The sequence below is a fragment of the Cheilinus undulatus genome, linkage group 19, assembly GCF_018320785.1.
Source record: "Cheilinus undulatus linkage group 19, ASM1832078v1, whole genome shotgun sequence".
In the NCBI taxonomy this organism is placed as follows: domain Eukaryota; kingdom Metazoa; phylum Chordata; class Actinopteri; order Labriformes; family Labridae; genus Cheilinus; species Cheilinus undulatus.
The window spans coordinates 37207208-37229289 of record NC_054883.1 but is presented as its reverse complement, the minus strand read 5'-3'; the positions used below and the strand labels follow the sequence as shown (position 1 = coordinate 37229289).

The 22082-nt window shown below is 38.7% G+C and overlaps 1 protein-coding gene across 2 annotated transcripts in view; it reads right to left on the bottom strand.

Annotated features, from left to right (window-relative positions):
- Positions 1-22082, bottom strand: part of LOC121527507 (cadherin-18) — a 435713-nt gene that overhangs the window by 15544 nt on the left and 398087 nt on the right. For both annotated transcript variants that reach the window (XM_041814503.1, XM_041814504.1), the window contains exon 15: positions 1902-2153. In XM_041814503.1, the coding sequence (XP_041670437.1) occupies positions 1902-2153 (252 nt within the window). The remainder of the gene's footprint in view (positions 1-1901; positions 2154-22082) is intronic.

Below are 22082 nucleotides of genomic sequence, written 5' to 3'. Positions count from 1 at the left end.
GAAAAGGGTTGGAAGAGGCAAAAAAAAAAGTGGCAAAACAGTCAATAAGAAATGGCAAAAATGGTTCAAAGGTGCAATAACAGGCATAAAAAGTGCCTGAAATGGGCTTGAAATGGCAAAAATGGGTGGAAAATTTGGTGAAATTGGATTAAAAAAATGTATAAACTGGCAAAATGGGTTAATGGGTGGAAAATGGGTGGAAATTTGGTGAAATGGAATGAAAAATTGATATTGATATGCAAAAAAAGGGTTAACTGAGAAAGAAAAAAAATTGGCAAATATTGGCAGAAATTGCTTAAACTACCAAACTGGGCATATGAAATGGTGAAATGTGGTTAAAATTTGGAAAAAAGTGGGTTTGAAAAGTGGTTTAAAGGGGTTAATAGTGGCAATAATGGGTCAAAAGAGGCAACATTAAGCTTAAGTGGCAAAAACAGGCAGAAAAAAGTGGTGGAAAGAGTTTCAAACTGACAAATATAGGTGTTAAATTGCAAAAATGTGTTAAAATTTATGGGGAAAAAAATGATGAAAAAGGGTAAAAAAACAAAGACTAAATTGGTGTAAAGTGGCAATGGTGTAAGTTAAAAATTATTTTCAGTTTTTTAGGACATCTGGAGACCCCCTCTCAGTGGGTCGTGACCCTCAAGCAGGTCCCGATCCCAAGGTTGAGAACCACTGTTTTAGAAAACTGGCCCCCTGTTATTAAATTCCTAGGAATCGTTTGTCTGCTTATTGATTCCTCTTGTGTTGCAAATGCATGATGACGTCACACACACACACACACACACACACACAGTGTATTTTTGATTTGGAGCTTTTTCAACATGGCGCTGTGGTAGAAGCACTAAAGTTTGGCTATATTTCACGTGAAAAGATGATACCAGGGAGCTTTAATTTCATCAAAAGGGGGGATCACTTCCAATATGCAGAGACATCTGTAATGCAATGGTCAGGTGGCTGAACACTTTTGTCAAAGAAGGCACAAGCAACGGCACTATGGACAACATTCCCCTTAGTCCAGGTGAATTTCAGCTGTGGGCTTCTACAGGTGAAGTTTACAGTCCACTTTTTATTTAAAAAAAAAAAGGCCCTGACTTCCTCTTGGCTGGTCTGGTACCCAGTGTAGCAACCTAATTCAACTAGCATGATGGAGAGGATGGATAAACTACTCTGCCTTTGATGCAGCTGTTTTATTGTGCCAGAGTGTATTTATGTGGCTGTTGTTGTACTCTATACATCTCTAAAAACGAGGGCATGCCCTCAAGGATTCTTGGAGATTTGAATAAAGGCTGAATGAATGAAAAATGAATTGTGCCAAGGTTTGATGCAGAGATATGAATTAAGCTCTACATTCAGGGTTACCAACTTTGTTTTACTGTAATAATATTTGATACTGTTTCCTTCCTGTGTTCTTAGTACCTGCTATACACAATCTAGCCCCCCATAGCCTCCCCAATTACAGCTACCTCGTCCTGCTGCTGGCTCTCAGGCTCATTCTTGCTCCCTAAACACTGCAGGTTTATTCTCTCAGATGAACACACCTCCTCTCTGAATCACACTGACCCTGCCAACTCTATTCTTTGCTCTCTTTGTCCTCCCCAACTCCTTTCTACTCATTTCTCTCATGACTTCCTCCCTGTGCTCACCTTCTTTCCCGTCCTTCACATTCTTTTCTCTTCCTTCCACCCCTGCCCTCTCTGACTCTCTCTCCCCTCATTCTGAATTCTACCTGTGTCTGCACATGTCTATTCATCCCTCTCTCCTTCTCTGCCCTTGTCAAACCCTTTCCACCCGTCCCTGACTTTTATGGTTCATCTCCTCTGTCCATGCCCTCAGGCTTTTCGGGCCCCCGGGCAGCTGCCCCCCTGCTGCAAGTCCCAACAGCGGCTGTCCCAACTTACCCAGCAGGATGACGATGCACAGCAGGATGGCGATCAGCGCCCCCGTGCTGAGACCAGCCGATGAGAGGAACGCCTCCCCCTGGCACATCCGAATCCTGCCGTGGCGCTGGCACGGGCACACCCGCAGGGTCAAGGTGCTGGTGCCGCTCAGCGATGGCTCCCCGCCATCCCACACCACAATAGGCAGCTCGTACAGCTCCTGGGTCAAGTGGTTGAAACGCCGCCGCCTGGCGATGATGCTGGCTGTGCTGTCTGTAAAATAAAAAACAAAGAAATAAAGGAAATGAGACCCTTTGGCTGGAAAGACTAATTGATAGTTTCCTCTCCCTTTTAGAGAAGCCTGCAATTATCTTCTAATAAAGAGACATTCAATTAAAGAAAGCAGAAACATACTTATGTTTTCCATGTGGATTTAATATTTTTGCTTTCAAATAATATGAAACAGGACCATTTCTATGGTGTTTCCCTGTGTGTGACGGCTAATTAGTTTCAAAGTTGTTTTTTTCTTTTTCTTTTTCTATGTGCTGCAAAAGCACAGTTCACCTTGGCCTGTGCAGAAACACTGTTAATGGAGAATGTCAGGCGGATAAACACAAATAAAAAAGGCTAAATTTGTAGAGAAGCAGAAGCAAACAAGAGAGAACTTGAGAGGAAGCTTTCACAGAAGAATTCAATAAAGAAGAGGTAGCTCATAAAAACACAGGTGCAGTGCTTGTATACACATGAAAAAAAGGTGAATTGAACAGAGGATATTTTGTTTCTCCCATCGACAACACCATTTCTTCTGCAGACTTCAGCTAGAATGCATGATTTGGATTGACCACAACAATCACAGTCATGGACATACAGTGCAGGTGTCTCTCCTTTTTTCCACTTGATGTACAACTTTTTTTTTTTTTTTACAGCCAGTTTTCTTGCTGAAATAGCCAATAGGGTCATGTCAGCTCCCAGCAGACCTGCTCACAGTCTTGTCTAGAGCACTGAAAAACCCAGAGAATGGGCCCTCCCCAGTAGTTATTTATTGATGATATCAAGGCATGTGTGCTAGATCAGTAGCATTGGTGCTAGCCTCCTGCATAACAGCTAGATCAGTGATACTCAACACGTGGCTCTAGAGCCACACGTGGCTCTTTTGTGATGATTTGTGGCTCTTTTATGTCTTTGAAATATTATTCCCACAGAAACCCTTTACCTACTGACCCGGCGCCGGCGCTGTGTTTTATATGTCCAGAGTATTATTACCATAACTCTATCAAAGTTTGTCTGATCAGAAAAATTCCAACAGCAAGGGAAAGCTGAGAATTGTGGGCATGCGTGCATAGTGTATGGTTCATTACAGTATTCACAACCATATGATCGCGAAACTGCTACACAGATTCTCAACACTGTAACTCCTTGAAAGTTTGCTCAATCTAAAAAATCCCAATGCTCACAGAGAGCTGAGAATCTGTGTTTTCTGGCAATATATGATGTGTGGTATATACATACATTGAGAATGCATTTTTCCCCCTTTATTTTCACTAAAGTCTTTTGCACACCCAGAGTCCTAGACTCAAAAAATGCCTGGTGATTGTTCTAAACATGTATAGATTCACATTTCAAATGTCAGATCAAAACTTCCTGAGCAATAACAAAATTTCTTCTCTTAAAAGCCATGAAAAACAAATCTATTTTTGTGTTTTTCTTCTTTAAAACTGCTGACAATTCCATATAATGTGCAATAATCATTAACCAGATGATGAAAAGTCAAGTTCAAGTACTCCTGGGAAAAGGGACCAAAGCTCTCAGACAGCCATAACAACAAAATATGTCCAAATCGCCATTTTTAGACTCAGTAGGTAAAGGGTTAAAAAAGGGAAACTTTGACCTCAGAAATGATCCATTGAAAGTCACATTAATCGGTTTCCCACACATACAGTTTGCTTTAATTGTCAACCTTTATATTTTGTCTGTATATATTCATTGCCCTTATTTGCAATTTTTTTTGCCTCTTTACATCCATTTTTTACTGCTTTAAGCCCACTTTTATCACTTCTTTTTGCCACAATTATCCAGGTTTTGCCCCTTTACCCCAGTTTTTGACTCTTTTATCCTGTTTTTTGCTATATTTGGCGCGCTTCACCCATTTAAGCTGCCATTTGCCACTTTATTCCATTTTTGGTCACTCTTTGCTGCTATTTGCCAATTCTCACACTTTTTGCTGCCTGTTGCCCATGTTAGTCACTTTTCACTCATTTTTTTTGTCATATTTTGCCAATTTTTTGTACCATTTTTGCCACCCTTATCTCGTTATTGTATCACTTCTCGCCCAATTTTTGCCACTTTTTCTCCACATTTTTGTCTCTTTTTACCCAGTTTTTGGCATTTTATGCCTACTTTTCCCCTTTTCACCCTTTTTGCCACTTTTTGCCAGTGTCAATTTTGGCAGCTTTTTCTAATTTTAGTTTTAGTCTTAGTCTTTAGTCGAAATGTGTTTAAGTTTTAGTCACATTTTAGTCATTTCTACCCTTTTCAGTTTTAGTCTAGTTTTAGTCCATAAAAAGTCCTCACGTTTTAGTCTTTACTTTTAGTCCAAGCATTTATTTTCTTGCCTAAATCTGGTAAAAGTCATGTTAGTGTGTTCTATTCACTTTCCCAAACCTGGGGTCCCTGCTTTCTACAGCTGAGAGGCAGAAGAGATAAAGCTACATTGTTTTTTGACAGATTTACCCACAGGGGAGAAATGTCTTGAATGTCCGACGAAAACTAAATTACACTTCAGTCTAGTTTTAGTCATCTTGATGAAAACTAAACTTACTTCTTGTCAGTTTTAGTCAACACAGATCTATTTTTGTTAGTCTTAGTCTAGTTTTTGTCATGGAAAAAAAGGCTGTTGAGGAATAGTTTTAGTCATAGTTTTAGTTGACGAAATCAACGCTGCTTTTTCACCATTTTTCCCCCTGTAACTTATTTTTATTGTCTCTTTAACCCATTTTTACCACTTTTCACCACTTAACATTGTGGCTCTTACAAAGGTTTTTTTTAACAATTCGGCTCTTTGGTTGAGCAGGGCTGAGTAACGCTAAGCTAGGTCATTTTTGAGCTGAAAGGTGTTCGAGTCTGATGTCCAAATTAATTATGTGTGCCCCTTTTAACCCATTTTCATCCATGTTTATGCTCAGCTTTGCCCCATTTGACCTGTTTCTGCATTTTTATACCCATTATGCTACTTTTAAATCCTTTTTTATTACTTTAACCTCCAGTTTTTCAACATTTAGCCATTTATTTAACACATTTTTGATTCTTTTAGCCCATCTCTCTGTTTGTGGCCAATTTAAATCAATTTTTGCCACTTTCTGCTCATTTTTGCCAGTATTTATCTGCTTTTCAGCATTTTTCACTAATTTTTACTGTTACTTGTCTTTCTTAACGACCCTGTAAAATGAAAATAGATCTGTATTCAGGTTCGGTGTATGATTGGTCACTGTGTTATGAGCCCCCAGGTCAAATTTCAGTCAAATACGACATCTCTAATTTTATAAAATTAAGCTTCAAAATCATGAAAAATGAGGCAGTAAAATCTGCTCCAGGATGGTGTGGGTGTGTCTGTTAAATGAGATGAAGCCACGCCCATTCAGGAGAATTATGACCCTCTCAAATTAAAAAAAATTCTACAATCTGAATCGAGGAAAGGTGCTCACACCATTAGCCTGCATTGTGACCTTTTGTTGACCTTAGAAGAAGAGACAAAGTCCGCTTTCTGGTGTGACTCTCTGTTATGATGCTTTAAATGATCCATGGACCACTGTGGCTGATAGATACGGCAAATTTACCTCACAATGAACAAAAAAACAGCATTTAACTGACTGTTAACTTCCAATGAAAGCAGTGACATCAGCTAACAACAGACTGTACTGAGATGAACTGCTCTGTGATTTTATATTGTAATGTTAGAGGGGCGGAGTCATTCCCCACTGTGGGCTCGTGACATCATGAGCCCACATACTGGCCTCGCCCACATGAAACCCAGCCAGGAAAGAGGTGAAACACTTTCTCAAGGTCTCAATCCAGAATTCAGTCTCATGTAGATCTGAGTGTTTGCACGTGTTTACACTAAACGTATTCCAACATATCTAGAGTGTTAAGACATAAACTTTGGATTTCACTTTGCAGGGTCTTTAGCCACCTTCCCTGGTATAAAATTTTGTTTATTCAAAAGAGCTGTGCTGATTCAGAAACAGTTTTATAACACAACAAATGTGAGAAAAAAGCCAGTAGATCATCAAAGAGGTGGCCTGGAGCTGAGTGTTTTGTAGCTGCAAAATCATCTTTTAGAGATAAAAATTTGAAGAAAATACATTTTTGAAAACCACAGCTCACCTTAATCCCTTTTGCCCTAAAAGAGAACCTATATTTTGTGTATTTTGTATCACAACTGTGTCATGTTTTGCTTAGAATAATCTTTACACATTTACTTCTGCCCTAAGTTGTCAGTGGCAAACAGCATTAGCCACCCTACACTTCCTCATTACTCCCTGCAAGTAACTGCAACGCTGACCTTTTGCCCCATCTCCCATTCTTAAGCACACATTCGTGACCCACTGAAAAAGCTCTGTGACCCACTTTGGGTTCCAGCACACTAGTATGGCTGCTTTATGCCAGGGCCTTTAATGCCTGTACCACACAAGTTCTGCAGATGCATCTGATCAAAAACAAAACTCTTCAAAGATGAAAGAATCTGTGAATTCTCCCTTACATCCTCATATTGATTTGTTCATCATGAAGACAGGATATCTCCAGTACATCATGCACAGCAGGCTACATGCCAATGCCCTCTATATTTCTGCTGCCAACTGCAGCAGCCTTCTTCAGTTCAGCCAAGTTTCCTTGGATATCTGTGCTTTGAGAAACTACAGAGAGTTTACATAAAACTTGATAAATCTATAGCATGAATATAAATGTTTACTATATATAAATGTATCTACATGCTTAAAGGAATCCCTGAGAGGCACTTCAAGAACACGGTCATGGACTAAAACAGGGTCAGCATCCCTGACAGAGCATCCATTAACCGTCTATTGGTCTTCATGGTCTGGTCGTCCACCGATTCGAAGCAAAACAGAGTCACAATGCTGCTCTGACTTTCACCCTTGACTGTTTAGTCCATACTGCTTTGGCAACAACAGCGAAAAAGGAGTGCCAGCAGAGTTCTGGGAACTTTCTTTAAGTTTAATCCTGAGCAAATATCAATGCCAATATGAAATGGAGAACAGCTGACTGCAGATTCAGTGCATCTGTACCTTAAATCCACAATTCTTAAATGGCTGCTTGTGTTGGATTAGGCCATGAGATTGATTTTTCAGAGCCAGAAATGATGACATTTTAATTGGAGAATACGAGATGTTTTCTTACTCTAAAACTGTCCTCGACATCGTAATCAAGACGAACTCAACTGTGATTAAGTCATGACCAAGTCAAAAGAGTGGGGAGCAAGGCCTGACCATGACATTGATGGAATGAGATAATAATAATAATAATAATAATAATAATAATAATAATAACCTTGTTCAAACTCAGCAGACCCATAAAAAGAAGTTGACTGAGCCTCAATCCTTTTCCTTAAAATACACCTGCAGAAGAGCTTGAATAAGTCAGTTCACATTATTTGCAAATATTAATTTGTATATTTCTGAATTGATTCATAATGTCGATATTTTGAACAGACTTCAGAAGCCAGTTTCAGCATAGCAGACTTGATATTTCCTCCAAGTACCATCTCTGACCTCCCCCAAACACACAGTTGCTGCAGGAGGAAGGTCGACCTTGCTTTTTTGCTGTGCTGTCAGCATTAGCAGTCATGGTGCTTGTATTGTTTACATGGCTGTGTCTGACATATTGACGTACTACCCTTTGTTTCAGACAGACGCTTAACTTGGACAGTAGAATTGGCCGTCCTGGCCTGCCTCATGCTGTATTTCAAATTTTTTCTGCTCTTTTGACAGTATTTATCATTGGTTCATTGTGTGATCACACCCAAGTAACATCACCTGCTCGATTTTGTGTTATCCTGACAGGTGAGCTGCGTTTGTGATTGTTGATGAGGTAGAGTGTTATGGCAGTCGTCCTTGAGTGATACAGGATGGTATCATTACCATGAGGCTCTAGAAAAATGCTGAAACAACAGCATGCAATGCTTAATTTCTAACACAAGACGTTGCACCTCCATTGGTTCATTCTCACAAGGGACAAGCCAGTGGTTGTGTTTTGCATGTGTAGATGTTGATTATATACAGTGCTTAACAAATTTATTAGACCACCACCCAAAGTAAAGTTTATGCCACAGCTGCCCTAAATTAACAGCATTGGTAATTACCAAAATCATTTTTTATGTTTCTGCAATGGTTAATACACCAATATGTAGAAGCTCTTTAACCCAAATGATATTTTTAATGCTAAAATATAATTATTATTGTTATCATGCATTTTCACATTTACTGATTTACAAAAAAACTGAAAAATAGTAAAGCCCATTATTATCTCTAGATTAATATGTCAAATTATAGTTATTTACTTGCATTCCTGAACAGAAAAATGAGTTTCAGTGGTTGAATGTTGCACTTGATTAATTTCTGACTTCTCAGAGAAGCCCAGTGCGCCGGCTCAAATTTGGGTATAAAAAGATGAATTAAGTTTGAAATTCCTCATTCCTGTTCAAAATGGTAAAACGTGGAGAGCTAACTGAAAATGAAAGAGTCCGCATTAAAGCACTTTATGATGCTGGATGGTCTCTGAGACAAATATGACAGGTGGTCTAATACATTTGTTAAGCACTGTACAAAGTCTAAAAAGAACAAAGGCTCAGCAAATATACTTCGGTGGCTGTAAATATAATGGGGTGGACCAACCAAGTATGGACTATGTCCACCAACATCTTTCAGTTTTTCTTTGCGTTTACATTGTTGTCATTTACTTGTTAAAATGCTAACACAGGCTCAAAGACATATTATCTTGAACACTAATGTACATTTTAAAGTCAAAAACAGCTCTTCCTTTACAGCTCCTTTGTGCACAGAAGACAGGAGAAGATCCTGATATAAGCTTATCAGTCTTTTCCATACATAGACAGTACTTGAGTTGGCCACCCAGGTATATTTGCTGACCATTTTTCTTCTCTTTTTTAGGTCCATCTATGATTACCATCCATGGTAGAGAGAAAGAGGTGCCCACCCATATGTCCCTCTCTTAAGTGAACCATACGAGGTGCGACGTCTCATGTTAAATTTTGCTTCTGCGCTATTGTTTCAACTTTTTTTCTGCTGCTTGCTACAAATATGATCCTGTACTCCTGCACACCATGATGACTGTTACAACATGCTACCTCATCTACAATAAGCTTTCATACACAATGCCCACTTGCAGTGATTACAGAGTGAAGTGAAGTGAGTTATGGCATTTGAGCTCCTGAATACAAAGTACTGCCAAGGAAAACTTTCAAAAGAGCAGAGGCACACAAAAAATGAACCTACGGAATGAGGCAGAGTGGGTTGACCCCTGTTGCCACCCCTACCGATCAAGTAGAGTATCATTATGAGGGGAAAACCATCCCCTCCTTTAAGCCTGCCCACATTGGCTGGGCCCCCGAGAAACCCAGAGAAAATTAGAGAAAGTGACGGAGAATTTAAATGTGTGTTGGATCAGTAGCATTAATGCTAGCATCCTGGCTAACAGCTACCTCATTATTGACCTGAAAAGTGTATTGAACTATTACTGGGTTCTGATTTTGGAATCATTTATTCATGCTACTTTTTAACATCTTTTCATCACTACTTCTGCCTATTTTTTGCTACAACTATGCACAAGTTCCAACTCATTTTTACAGTTTGTTTCTGTTTTTGCCACTCTTTTGCCTCTTTCTGCCTAGTTTTGCCACTTTCATTCATACCAATTTGGCAGTTTAATCCCAATTCTGCCATTTTCACCCATTTTTGTCACTTTCTTTTTGACGTTTTTACCCCAACTTTGCTGCCTTTTGCCCATTTTTGCCATTTTTAGCCATTTTTTTCCAAGTTCTGTCCATTTTTATCTCTTTTTACCTATTTTGCTGCCTTTTGCCCATTTTTGCCACTTTCAGTAATTTTTTTTACATGTTCCGTCCATTTTTACCTCTTTTATTTTTTACGATTTTTGCTGCTTTTTTCCTATTTTTGCCTCTTTTAACCCATTTTGCCATTATCTATCATAATACCATGTTTTTCCCATATTTCTAATGCTGCCTGTCCATTCTTTCTGGCCAATTTTTGCCATTTCTCTCCAATTTTGCCACAGTTTTGTCACTTTGGCCAATTTTAGCTAATTTTTTTCGCTACTTTTCCTACATTTTTATTATGTCTTAACCTTTTTTGCCACTTTTCACCCATGCCACTTCTTTTTGCCCTTTTCAAACTATTTTTGCCCCCAATTTTCTGGGCCCCTAAACAGTCTTCCCTTTATTCCCCCTTATGGTAGGCTTTGGTTTTATATAACAAATAGGGAAGGATGACTCCATTCATATGCCTTCCCATGCCAAAACTCTGTAATACATTCCTAAAGTTATTTTGCATTGTCCAGGTTCTGCCCTCAAAACCATACTGGTTCCATATGAGCAAAGCTGTTTTAGATTATGCATTAACCAACAACCAGGTGTTTTTTTGTCATCTTTTTCAGCTCTTTTTAGTGTCGTGACTCCTTCTGCTCCTCACTTAAAGTGAGAGCTGTTTTGGTGTTAGAGACAGAGCACACGCTGTGCTCTAAAGGAATGGAAGATCAATCCATTTACCACATGACAAACCCTAAGGACAAAAACAAATGCAACACAGCATGTGGCACAGTAATTGTTTAATCTTGATTATCCTGTTTTCATGACCGTGGGGAGCCAAATTAGTAACTGAAATTGACACTTGACTAATCGCCCATCACTAGAGCGCACATCAAAGGATCATTTCCACTTCTCTCATTGTGTGATTTACAACGAAAAAGTTAAGTACAACAGCAACTATGAAAAGCACCACCTACCACAATCTCAACCAGTCAGTGTATCACTACTATCATAGCTGCATTTATGAAATTAACAGTCATTATCTGCACAGCTTTAATAGTTCAAGTGAGACCTCCTGTTCTCTCAGACTCTTTGTAGGGGAGAACACATGCGGCCCCCTGGTGTTTCCTCAATTTTGCATTTTTAAGGAGTGGGTGTCTGTGATGAAGGTGAGGTGCAAACTTAAAGGTATTTTAATGATAGTTTAATGATTACCCTCTATTGGTGATAATAAAATCGTTGCTCCCCTTGGCCTGAGACTAAATAAGAGTTAATAAAAAGGAGGCTAATCCCCAGGACCAGTCTCTCCAAAAGAACAATCTAAGGACCACATGAGTCCTGGACTTTCCTTAATAAGCTTCACTCTTTCTCAACTGCCAAGACCAGATAATGATCCAAACAAGCTCACTGTTCCTAATTTTAAATCTGCCATCATATCTGCACACAAATCACCACCGGACAGTTGACAGGCAAAACTATTTCCACATTTGTCTGGGCTGTTAAGCACTTTGTTACAAAGGCGTGCATGCTAAGAAGCTTAGCCCCACTTGAAGGCCATCACACAGCCAATTTACATGCTTGGCTTGGCTGAGGGCTTACCATTAAGATTCTTACACGCAATGCTTCCTTGTACATGCAGGCTGTGTGAGAAAGAGGTTATCTCAGCAGGAGATCGCTGGTTTATCTCAGCTAGGAAGCTACTGCTTTCATGGACGGCAAAAAATCGAAGATTGATCTTTTTGTAGAAGAAGTGTTAAACATTAGTGTGTTGCAGCATCCTACATGTGTGAATCTGCAGATTTTATTTGTTATTTCTAACTTAAGGATTTTTTTTTTAATTTCTAATAAAATTTTCTTTAATATCATAGAAAAAAAATGGAAAAGAGAGGGGAATTTATTTGTCATGAACATTATAAAAGTTCTAAGCTTCTATACTCAAAAGGAGTGGGATTTCACGGCAGTTTTAGTACCCTAGCACTGACATGACCTCATGAATGATCACTCAAGTACTCACTAGTTCAATTTTACCATGAAAAAAAAAAAAACTGTCCTGGGGTTGGCACACTATGTTCTCCCTGATGTGATAATGTAACTGAGGCTTACAAACTGGGTACAGTCATGTGCATATGTTTTATAACAGGGGTGTCAAACTCTATCACAGCAGGAGCCGGATTCTGAATTTGGGTCTAACTTGAGGGCCTAACAGGGTCAATTTTAACCATTGAGTGTCACCCTGAATGATTTTGAGAATATAAGGTTAACAAGACAAGATAAAAAAACTCAAAATCTGAGATAAAAAGTAAAAATACTAAGTTTTAAAGGTAAAAACATGATATTTAAAGTCAAAATAATGTTTTAAAAGGCAAAATATGAGCTAGAATACTGAAACCATGATTTTTAACTGTCAAAAAATGAGATAAAAGTCCAAAACTTGAGTTTTAACGGTCAACATATGAGAAAAAGTCACAAGTTCATGAGTTTTAAAAGTCTAAATATAAAATAAAATTCAAAACCATGAGTTTTGAGGGTAAAAAATGAGATAAAAGTCAAAGGTAGGAGTTAGAATGGTCAGCAAAACCGAGATAAAATTCAAAATCATGATATTTAACAATCAAAATATGAGATAAAAGTGAAAGTTAGGAGTTGAAATGTTAGAAAATTGAGAAAAAAAAATCAAATCAAAATGTGAGATAAACATTGAAATCACAAGTTAAAAATATGAAAATATGAGATTAAATTTCAAATTCATGAGTTTTAAAAATCAAAATATGAAATTACACTAAATATTCTGAGTTGCAAAGGTAAAAAATGAGACATAAGTCAAAATTAGGAGTTTAAAAAGGTCAAAACACGAGATAAAATTCAAAATCAAGACTTTAAAAGGTCAAAATAGGATTAAAAATGTAAAATTATGAATCTAAACTTTAAAAATATGAGAGAAAAAGTCAAAGTTATGAGATTTAAAAGTTAGAAAATAAAAAATGGTCAAAACTAGAACATTTAGTCAGGTGAGATGCCAAACTGAAAATATAGAGAAAACACACATTTCTCCTACACTTCCGACTTTTTATCAAATTATTTTTACTGTTTACTTTTTCTAATTTCTATGATTCAACAAGGATATAATAAATCATCAAGGTTAAGTTTACATTTTAATACTGGAGGAAATCTGCAGACCTCATAGTGGTGGGCCAGATCTAATAAAAATATCACATGATCTGGTGGGCCAGTTCTAACTGCACCACGGGCCAGATTTGGCACCCGGGCCTTGAGTTTGACACCCCTGTTTTATAACCTGGCACGACAGATGGATTTGTTTCACACATTAATCTGGAAAACTACTCATAGACTGCGTTTGGGAAAAGGCAGAGCCTTGGAAAAAAAAATTAGAGGGTGATTGGATGAATGTTCCATCTGTCACATCTTTACGGGCCAATCAGAGCAACAAAACACGTGACATAGCCGCTACCGAAGGAGTAAACTCCATAGAGAACTGCATAACGTGAACCATGGCGACTGCAGACATGCCAGTACGCGACTTTTGTCGTTTTTGCAAAGAAACAACTCACTGCTGTTCTTTGTTCTTCTCTTAATGAAGAAATGTCATCAAGTTCTGATAAAACTGGCGCTTTAGCAGCATCCACGCTAATGTCTTCCACCATAATTGCACCAGCCTCTTGTTGCTGCCTACTTACGTCACGACTCCGCTGTGCCTGAAAATACTGCCTCTCGTTGCCGATTGGTCCTGTCACTTTCTAACCAGGCCCAAACAGTTTAGAGGGGAGCTTTGCAAGATGGATTCGCCAGTGAGAAACAAGGAAATGGGCGTATCCATCTGCTTTGCAAGGTTATCAAAAACCCACATTTATAAGAAATCTGTGATGTTGAAGATGTCTTAATTCGAGAAATGTGACCAGTGAACCTGAGCAGTATGTCGTGTAATATATGCAGTTGGCCTGCACAGAGGTAAGTTTATCTGAAGGATAACATTAAGAAAAACTAACAGAAATGACAAAAATGCAAAAATCTTGTGGAAAAATAGTTATTCCATACTGTCTCAGATTCCTTTGAGTCTGACCTGGCCCAGGGCTAAGTGTAGCAGTGGGTACAATGGCCCAACATGGTTCTAGGCCAGTGCTACTCAACCCTGCTCAACCAAGGAGCCAAATTGTTAAAAAAAAAAAAAAAAAAAAAAAAAACCTTTGCAAGAGCCACAATGTAAGTGGTACAAAAAAAAAATGTCAAAAAGGGTTAGAGTGGTAATAAAAAAAGCCAAAGGTAGCAAAAACAGCAAAAAAAAAAAAAAAAAAAAAAAAAAAAAATGGTGAAAAGTGGCAAAAAAAAAAGAGCAGAAAGTGGCATAAATTGGTGAGAAGTGAAAAATGAGTTATGGGTGGGTGGCAAAAATGGTCAAAAAACAGCAAAAAATGTATCAAAAAATTTTGAAAAGTGACTAAAATGGGCAAAAGGCGGCAAAAAGGTGGGCAAAATGGGAAAACTGGCATTTAATGGCAATTAAGGGGAAAAAGTTACAAATAGCAAATACAGGATAAAAGCAGCAAAAACAGGATAAATGTGAAAAATTAGCAAAAAGAGACTGAAATGGGCAAAGAGCAGCAACAAGTTACAAACATTGGAAAATGTTGGAAAAAATGGAACTTGATGGGAATAAAGGGGAAAAATTTGCAAATAGCAAAAAGAAGGATAGAAGTGGCAAAAACTGGCAAAAAGTGTAAGGAACAGACTGATTAATGTGACTTGCAAGGGATAATTTCTGAGGTCAAAGTTTCCTCTTTTTAAAGTTTTTTGGGGGAACCATACTTCAAATTAAGACTTAAAAGAGCTGCAAACCATCAGAAAAGAGCCACATGTGGCTCAAGAGCCACACGTTGAGTATCACTGCTCTAGGCCATTATAATCTAACCTCTATGACATGGCTCTTTGACAAGACTCTGGCCAGTTCTGAGATAGTTTCTTGATTGAACCAACTCCAAACTGACTCCAGTTCTTGCCAAGCCCTGGGATTTGCTTGGGGGAACCAACATCTGTTGGTTCCAGGAAAACCATAAACATTTCCTTGTGCAAGTTCTCATTCACCCAAGTCAAGGTTAGGCGACTGGACTTGAGCCTTCAGAACTGAAGGTTTGAGATGAGCAAACAAACAATGCTTGAAAAGTATCAGCTCCCATATATGTTTAGTCATCTCCGTTCATTCAAAGAACATTGCTTGGTATATCCGGTATCTGTCTGACTAACCAAGACCTCACATGACCAGCAACCAGAAATTCACAGATGACACATTGCTTGCTAATATATATTCACAGGATATTTTAAGTACAAACAGAAAATGCTGAATCGTGCACAAGACAACCTCTTCCTTTCCACCCAGTGGGAAAAAAAACACCTCCGCCACGCTGTACTATCGTGCTGCTGCTCTGAGACCTCGCCTCCCACTCCAATCTCAGCTCCATCTATGAATAATTATAATGATCGACAGTTGGAATGACAACACGTACTTCAAGCTTTATTAAGTCAGACTCGCAGTATCACCATATCAGCAAGCAGATGGGTGGAGGGGTGGGGGTTTGAGAGAGAGCGGAGGGTTGAGGGATGCAAATAACAAGCAAGAGAGAGGGGGAGTTGGAAGATGAGAGGAGAAGAAGGGGAGGCGGAAGGGGGAGGTGGAATGGAAGAGGTACTAGAGAGAGAGAGCAGAGAGGACGGAGACAAACAGCCTATATGTGTGCGTGCGTGCCGTGTCAGCCGTCACAGCCTGTACACTCTGAAGCACGGAGCACCACGGGTCCTTGTACGGACCACGACAAGGAAGTGCACATCAATTATGTCATGCTAATTTCGCATTAAACCGCCTCTTGTCGCAGGTGGGTGGAGGAGAGCTGTGTGCTTGTTGATTAACGCCGCAGTGAGACGGGCCATCTGCAGCCACAGAACAGGAGAGTGAGCATGAGTGAGCACAGGCAGAGTTCAAGTGTGTTGTGACAGCTTTGCTACATGACGCTACCGTAACTGAGAGGCTGGTGACCACCCAAGAAATTACAGAAAATATGCTTTTAAAAGCATGTCACACTTCATTAAAAACATTCAGATCATTTTGACGTGTTATTTTGCAGATCTCCAGCCATACGGTTTGTCTTTTTTTCTTGGTGTCTGATTTTTTATCACTTAAAGAAACACATTAATATGCATATGAGAGATGTCTTCACAACTCTGTGGAATCCCCTCTGCTCTGGGTTCGTTAGGCTGGAGTCAGAGCTGCTAACTGGCATAAGGCCTCGTTTTTTTCTCTCCTCCAAAATCATTAGCATGAGAGGTGAAGTATCACTTACATAACTGTTGGATCACTTATGCATTCAAGTCTCTCCAAATCAAGATATGAAGTTAAGGGATGTGTCACAGCTGCAGATGAAATAACTTTGTAGTCCTGCAGAAATGAGGATATTTTAGGGTCATAGCTGCAGGACTAGACTATGATCTCTTCGGTCAGTCTGAAAAGCAAAGTATGTAAGTTTAATCGCCATGGGGTCTGCAAACAAAAAAATAACTAAAGATGGCATAAGGGTTGCAGGCAATCATGGGAGTAATTCCAAACTACACCCCCCCACCCCCCTTATGGAAATGCACTGACATATGAGGACCTTGTTCCAATGAATGAAACAATCTTATGTCACAGTATGAGTCACTGCATGGAGCTGTCATCATGTACATAATATTTTATAAACTATACATACTAAGGCCAGCTAATGTTTACACATGATAGCTGACAGTACCAACACATTTGCAGTAGCCCTGGTGTACCAGTTTAATTGGTGTTGGATTAACTGGTGATAGTTTTTGACAGCGACTGTTTTCCATCAAATTGATACTAAACATGCAATTATGCTGCTTGCTTCTATGGCATAAGACCTTACTCATTCCTGCAGAGACATTTCCAAGGAAAGGCTTTGCAAAATCACAAAGTGCACTATATTGCCAAAAGTATTCACTCACCCATCCAAATAAGTGAAATTAGGTGTTTCCATGGCCACAGGTGTATAAAATCAAGCACCTAGGCATGCTGACTGTTTCTACAAACATTTGTGAAAGAATGGGCCGCTCTCAGGAGCTCAGTGAATGTGAAAACTACAAGGGAAAGCAAAAGTCGTCTTTCATAATCAACCAACAATAAACGTTGGTGAGAAGTGCATTTATGATTAGAATCACTACAAGAGGAAATACCCAATAGAACGTATCTGTTGGCAGCAGTTTCAGGACTGCAGATTCAGGACCATAGCTCTAGGACCCATGTTTTTTTGCAACAGCGCCATCCAATGAATTGGGGGAGCATTGCAATCAAATACATTGTAGCAGTTTATGCGCCACAGATTTAGGACCGTAGATCTCGGACCCATGTTTTAAGATTGAGTTGGCCCAAGTTTGATAGGCAGAGATCTGAAGTTCACTTTAACTATTTTTTTTTCTATGTTATTAGTGTTTTCCCTTAATTTTATGTAACTGTTGTATGCATTTTTAGTTGTGTAAGCCATATTTTGTCCACTAACATTATGACCGCTTGCTAAGAAAGAATATTTTTTGGGTACAGACACTTCTTTTATGATTCAATTTTACCTGTTTTAGTTGAACAAGTTTTTCCTTCTACTACTATTGGAACACCTCATTCTAAAGGACGTAAGCAGGGCTTGACATTTACACTGGCCAACTAGCCAAATGCAGGGGGATTTCAGCTGTGGCAGGTACTAGATTGACCTCAACTAGCCACATTGGCCAGTGGAATTTATCAGTGTCACAACCTCAGCGATCTCTGATGCATATTTGTCTGAGTGAGATTTAGATGAAACCAGCAGCATTTCTGATTATTTTGAATAACGTTAATTCAAAGTCAACGTTTTAATATTAGTATAAACGTAGTATCCATTAAAGAAGGAAATAGAGCATGTGTTTCATCTCATACCAGACATACCCAATTTGCAATGTCACACATAGTTTCCAATCAACACAATTGTGGCCAGTGGAAATGCTCAATGGCTAGTAACTTTTCATAAACAAGTAGCCAAATTGACTAGTGAGCAAAATATTTAATGTCAAGCCCTGGACGTAAGCATAAGTAATTTAATCATTAAGTACTACGCTCTGATTGAAGTCCATCGCTGTCATGAGTAGTAGCAATAGCAAAAGCTAGCAATCTGTATTTAGTAGAATGCCCATAAAATAAGCACGTGTGCAAGCAGGGTCCTAGATCTACAGTCCTGAATCTGCAGTCCTGAAAACTACTGCCTGTGAGCCTGCAGATACACCCTTCTTGAAATATGGGCAAAAATGTCATACAATGCAGCAACAAAACTTATGTTGCAGCTGAAGTTTTGTCTTGATGGACCATGAAAAGATAAATCCTGGTGAAACAACAGAAATCTGCCTTTAAAATGTTGGAAAACTTTTGGAAATACTTAAAGTAACAAAACTTAACTACTCAGCTCAAATCAAGTAAAAAGAAAATAAAAATAAAATCGCTAATTCTGGTGGCTATTAAATGATTAATGGTTAATATTCATAAGTTTTGTGCAATTCTATAAATCATTTTTTCAAAAGACACCTCTTAACTTTCTCCTATTCAAACAATTGGAAAAGCCCATCACTGAAAGCATAAATGAAAAAGAAAAATCACACAACATCCTCACATTTATGAACCTTGCAGCAGAAACTTCACTGTATAAATTTGCACAACAGCTGCTCATTATTTTCTCCCTTTTATTGTTTTCTTTTGCAGATCTTCTGTAACTTTTAATAAACTCTCCTATAGCTTTTATTTACCTGATCAAACACTTTTTAATGAATGTCGTAAAGGAAAATAAGGCACTGTAACTCTAATAGTGTGATAATGAAAAAGCCTACACAAAAAGGCAGCAGCAATGAAACATGTAAATAGCACAAGAAGAACTAAATCTGTGTAAGTTTGATACCATGTAATATGACAGATGGGTTTTATGCTATCTTTATATTTAGTTGTCCTGCAGCTAGAAAAGTCCAGTTTGATGCAAAGTATCAAACCATAAATGAGCTAACAATAGACACACGCGACACAACCACATCTCCACAGACTTCACACTTGCCTACACATGCACTTAGCCGGGTTCCTTGTGAACTTTGGTGGGTGTGTGGAGGTGCAGCTGATGGATTCAGCACGAACCATCTCTCCAGCTGCCACTTGGACTACCACATGCACTGTCGTGGCTCTATTCTGGGTATGTTTGGAAAAACAGACAGCGCCACGTATTTAATGACTGCTCATTATTGGGGGAGGCTTCACTTCATACAAGTTGCAAATGTCAAGGCAATGCATGAACTATGTAGGTGCTGCAGGTGTTTAAATTGCATGCATTTCAGTCTTTTCTATCACGAGCTGTTACACAGATGTGGGTTTTTCTATACCTCATAATCTACCTGGTACAACCACAATAAGCAAAGTCCATATCATGTCTTAAATAAAGGTTGTGTCTTAAAAATGTCAATTTCAGTACAGTGCACAGATCAGATATCAAACATTTTAAAATAATGTCTTGATTCAACTGTTTGCATTACCTTTTCTTATAAAATGTCAGGCCTGTTGCCACAGGCAAAAATCAACCACCTAGCCATGCCGCCTCAGTCTGCAAACATCTGTGATACCAAATGGGTTCTTCTGAAGAGCTCAGGCATGCCACCTTTGCAATAAGAGGGTTAGGGTTGAAAATGTATCCCTGCTGAATATTCTGAAGTCAACTACAAGTGATATTGCTAAAAAGTGGGAGCATTTAGGAAGAATATTAACTCAGCCAGAAGGTGGACGGCAATGCAAAATCACAGAGCCAGGGCAGCAACTGCTAAAGTGCGTAAAAGCCGTTAATGCTTTGCTGTACTATAGCTGAAGAGTTCTGAACTTAAACCGGCGTTAATGTAAGCACAGAAACTGTGTGATGGGAGCTTCATTGAATGGGTTTCCATGGCCGAGCAGCTACATGCAAGCCTCACGTCACCAAGTCCAATGCTAAGGGTCAGATGGAGTGGTGTAAAGCTCATCAACCCTTGACTGTAGAGCAGTAGAAACATGTTCTCCTGGATGCCAGGAGAATGTTATTTTCCTGACTGCTGAGTTCCATCTGTGAAGTTTGGTGGAGGGATAATTGTATGGGGCTGTTTTTCAGGGTTAGGGCTAGGCCCCTTATCTCCAGTGAAGGCCAAACTTAACGTGTTAGCATACCAAGAGTTTTGGACAATGCTATGCTTCCAACTTTGTGGAAAACAGTTTGGGGAAGGCCCTTTGCTGTGCCTTCATGACTGTACCCCAGTGCAGAAAGCAAGAACTATTAAGACATGCTTTGATGGGCTCATAGTGGAAGAACTTGACAAAGCCCTGACCTCAACCCCATTGAGCAAGATTGTGAGCCAGGCCTTCTCGTTCTGCATCAATGCCTGACCTAATAAATGCTCTACAGAATGAATGGGCACAAATTCCCACAAAAACACTCCAAAATCTTGTGGAAAGCCTTTCAAGAAGAGTTAAGGCTCTTATAGCAGCAAAAGGAAGGTGGCACCTCACTACTGGAAACGGTCAGGCAGTCTGATTCTAAATGTGATTCTAAATTCGCCAGCTGAGGTGCTACATCTAATTTTAAAAACAAAGTTTCATTGCTGTGGTTTCAGCCGTTTTCATCAGCTTCCTGCTGCTGATGCTGTTCTGAACTTTTGCCTTCCAGGACGATGCAATACGCAACCTCATCAACAATTAGCCTTCTCTTGCCCAGCTCACCTGCCATGATTACGGACTGAGAAGTAAAACATTTCAAAGGTGAGTTATGCCGTTTAAGCATCATTACTGCCATATACTTTACTACAATCTACTGCTGATAAATACTTTCAAAAGAGCAGTACCAGAAGAAAGTCAACGAACAGAATGAGGTGGAATGGCCAGCTTTACCTCCCCTGCATGTTAACATCCAGATATCTATGATAAATATAGTTATACATTTATCTGGTTGACATACCAGATTAACCTGACAAACCCTACAGCAGGGGTGTCAAACTCAAGGCCCGGGGGCCAAATCCGGTCCGTGGTGCAGTTATACCAAGATCATATCATATTTTTATTACAACTGGCCCACCAGTATGAGGTCTGCAGATTTCCCCAGTAGAAAAATGTGAACTAAACCTTGATGACTTACAATATCCCTGATGAGTCGTAAAAATATATATAGTAAAGAGTAGTAATAACTAGATTCATGGCAGGAAAGTGGAAAAAATTTGCTTTGTTTCATATTTTCAATGTTGTATCTCATAATTATTACTCAAAGTTATGGTTTTAACTTTTTGTCTTATATTTTAACCTTTTAGAATCACAATTTTAAATTTTGAGTCTAAGTTTGATCTTTTTAACTCATATTTTTTCATTTTATCTCACATTTTGACCATTAAAACTCATGATTTTGAATTTTGTCTCATATTTTGACCTTTTCATCTCAAAATTTTGACTTTTTCTCTTGTATTTTGACCTTTCAGATCAACAATTTTAAATTTTCAGCAGTATTTTGACTTTCAAAACTCAAGATTTTAAATTTTATCTCCATATTTTGACCTTTTAAACTTGTGATTTTTACTTTTTTCTTACATTTTGACATTTTCAACTCCTAACTTTGACTTTTAAATCTTATTTTGACCTAATGACCAAATGATTAAGAATTGTATCTTATTGTTTTGACCTTGAAAACACACAATTTTGAATTTTATCCCATATTTGACCTTTAAAACTCATGATTTTGACTTTTAGCTCATATTTTCACCATCAAAAATTATATAAACTTTCAATCTCATATATTTGCCCTTTAAATACATTATTTTGAGTTTGAATGTCATGTTTTTACCTTTTGAACCAATAAGTTTGACTTTTTCATTTTCATCTCAGACTTTGAGCCTTTGGACTTATCATGCTGACTTTTTTAATATCAAAATCATGTAAAATCATATATTTAGTTCTGGTGAAAATGAAGTTGATGTTTCATGGTTAAATATTGACTCTGTTAGGCCCTCAGGTTAGACCCAAAGTCAGAATCTGGACCCAGCTGTGATTGAGATTGACACCC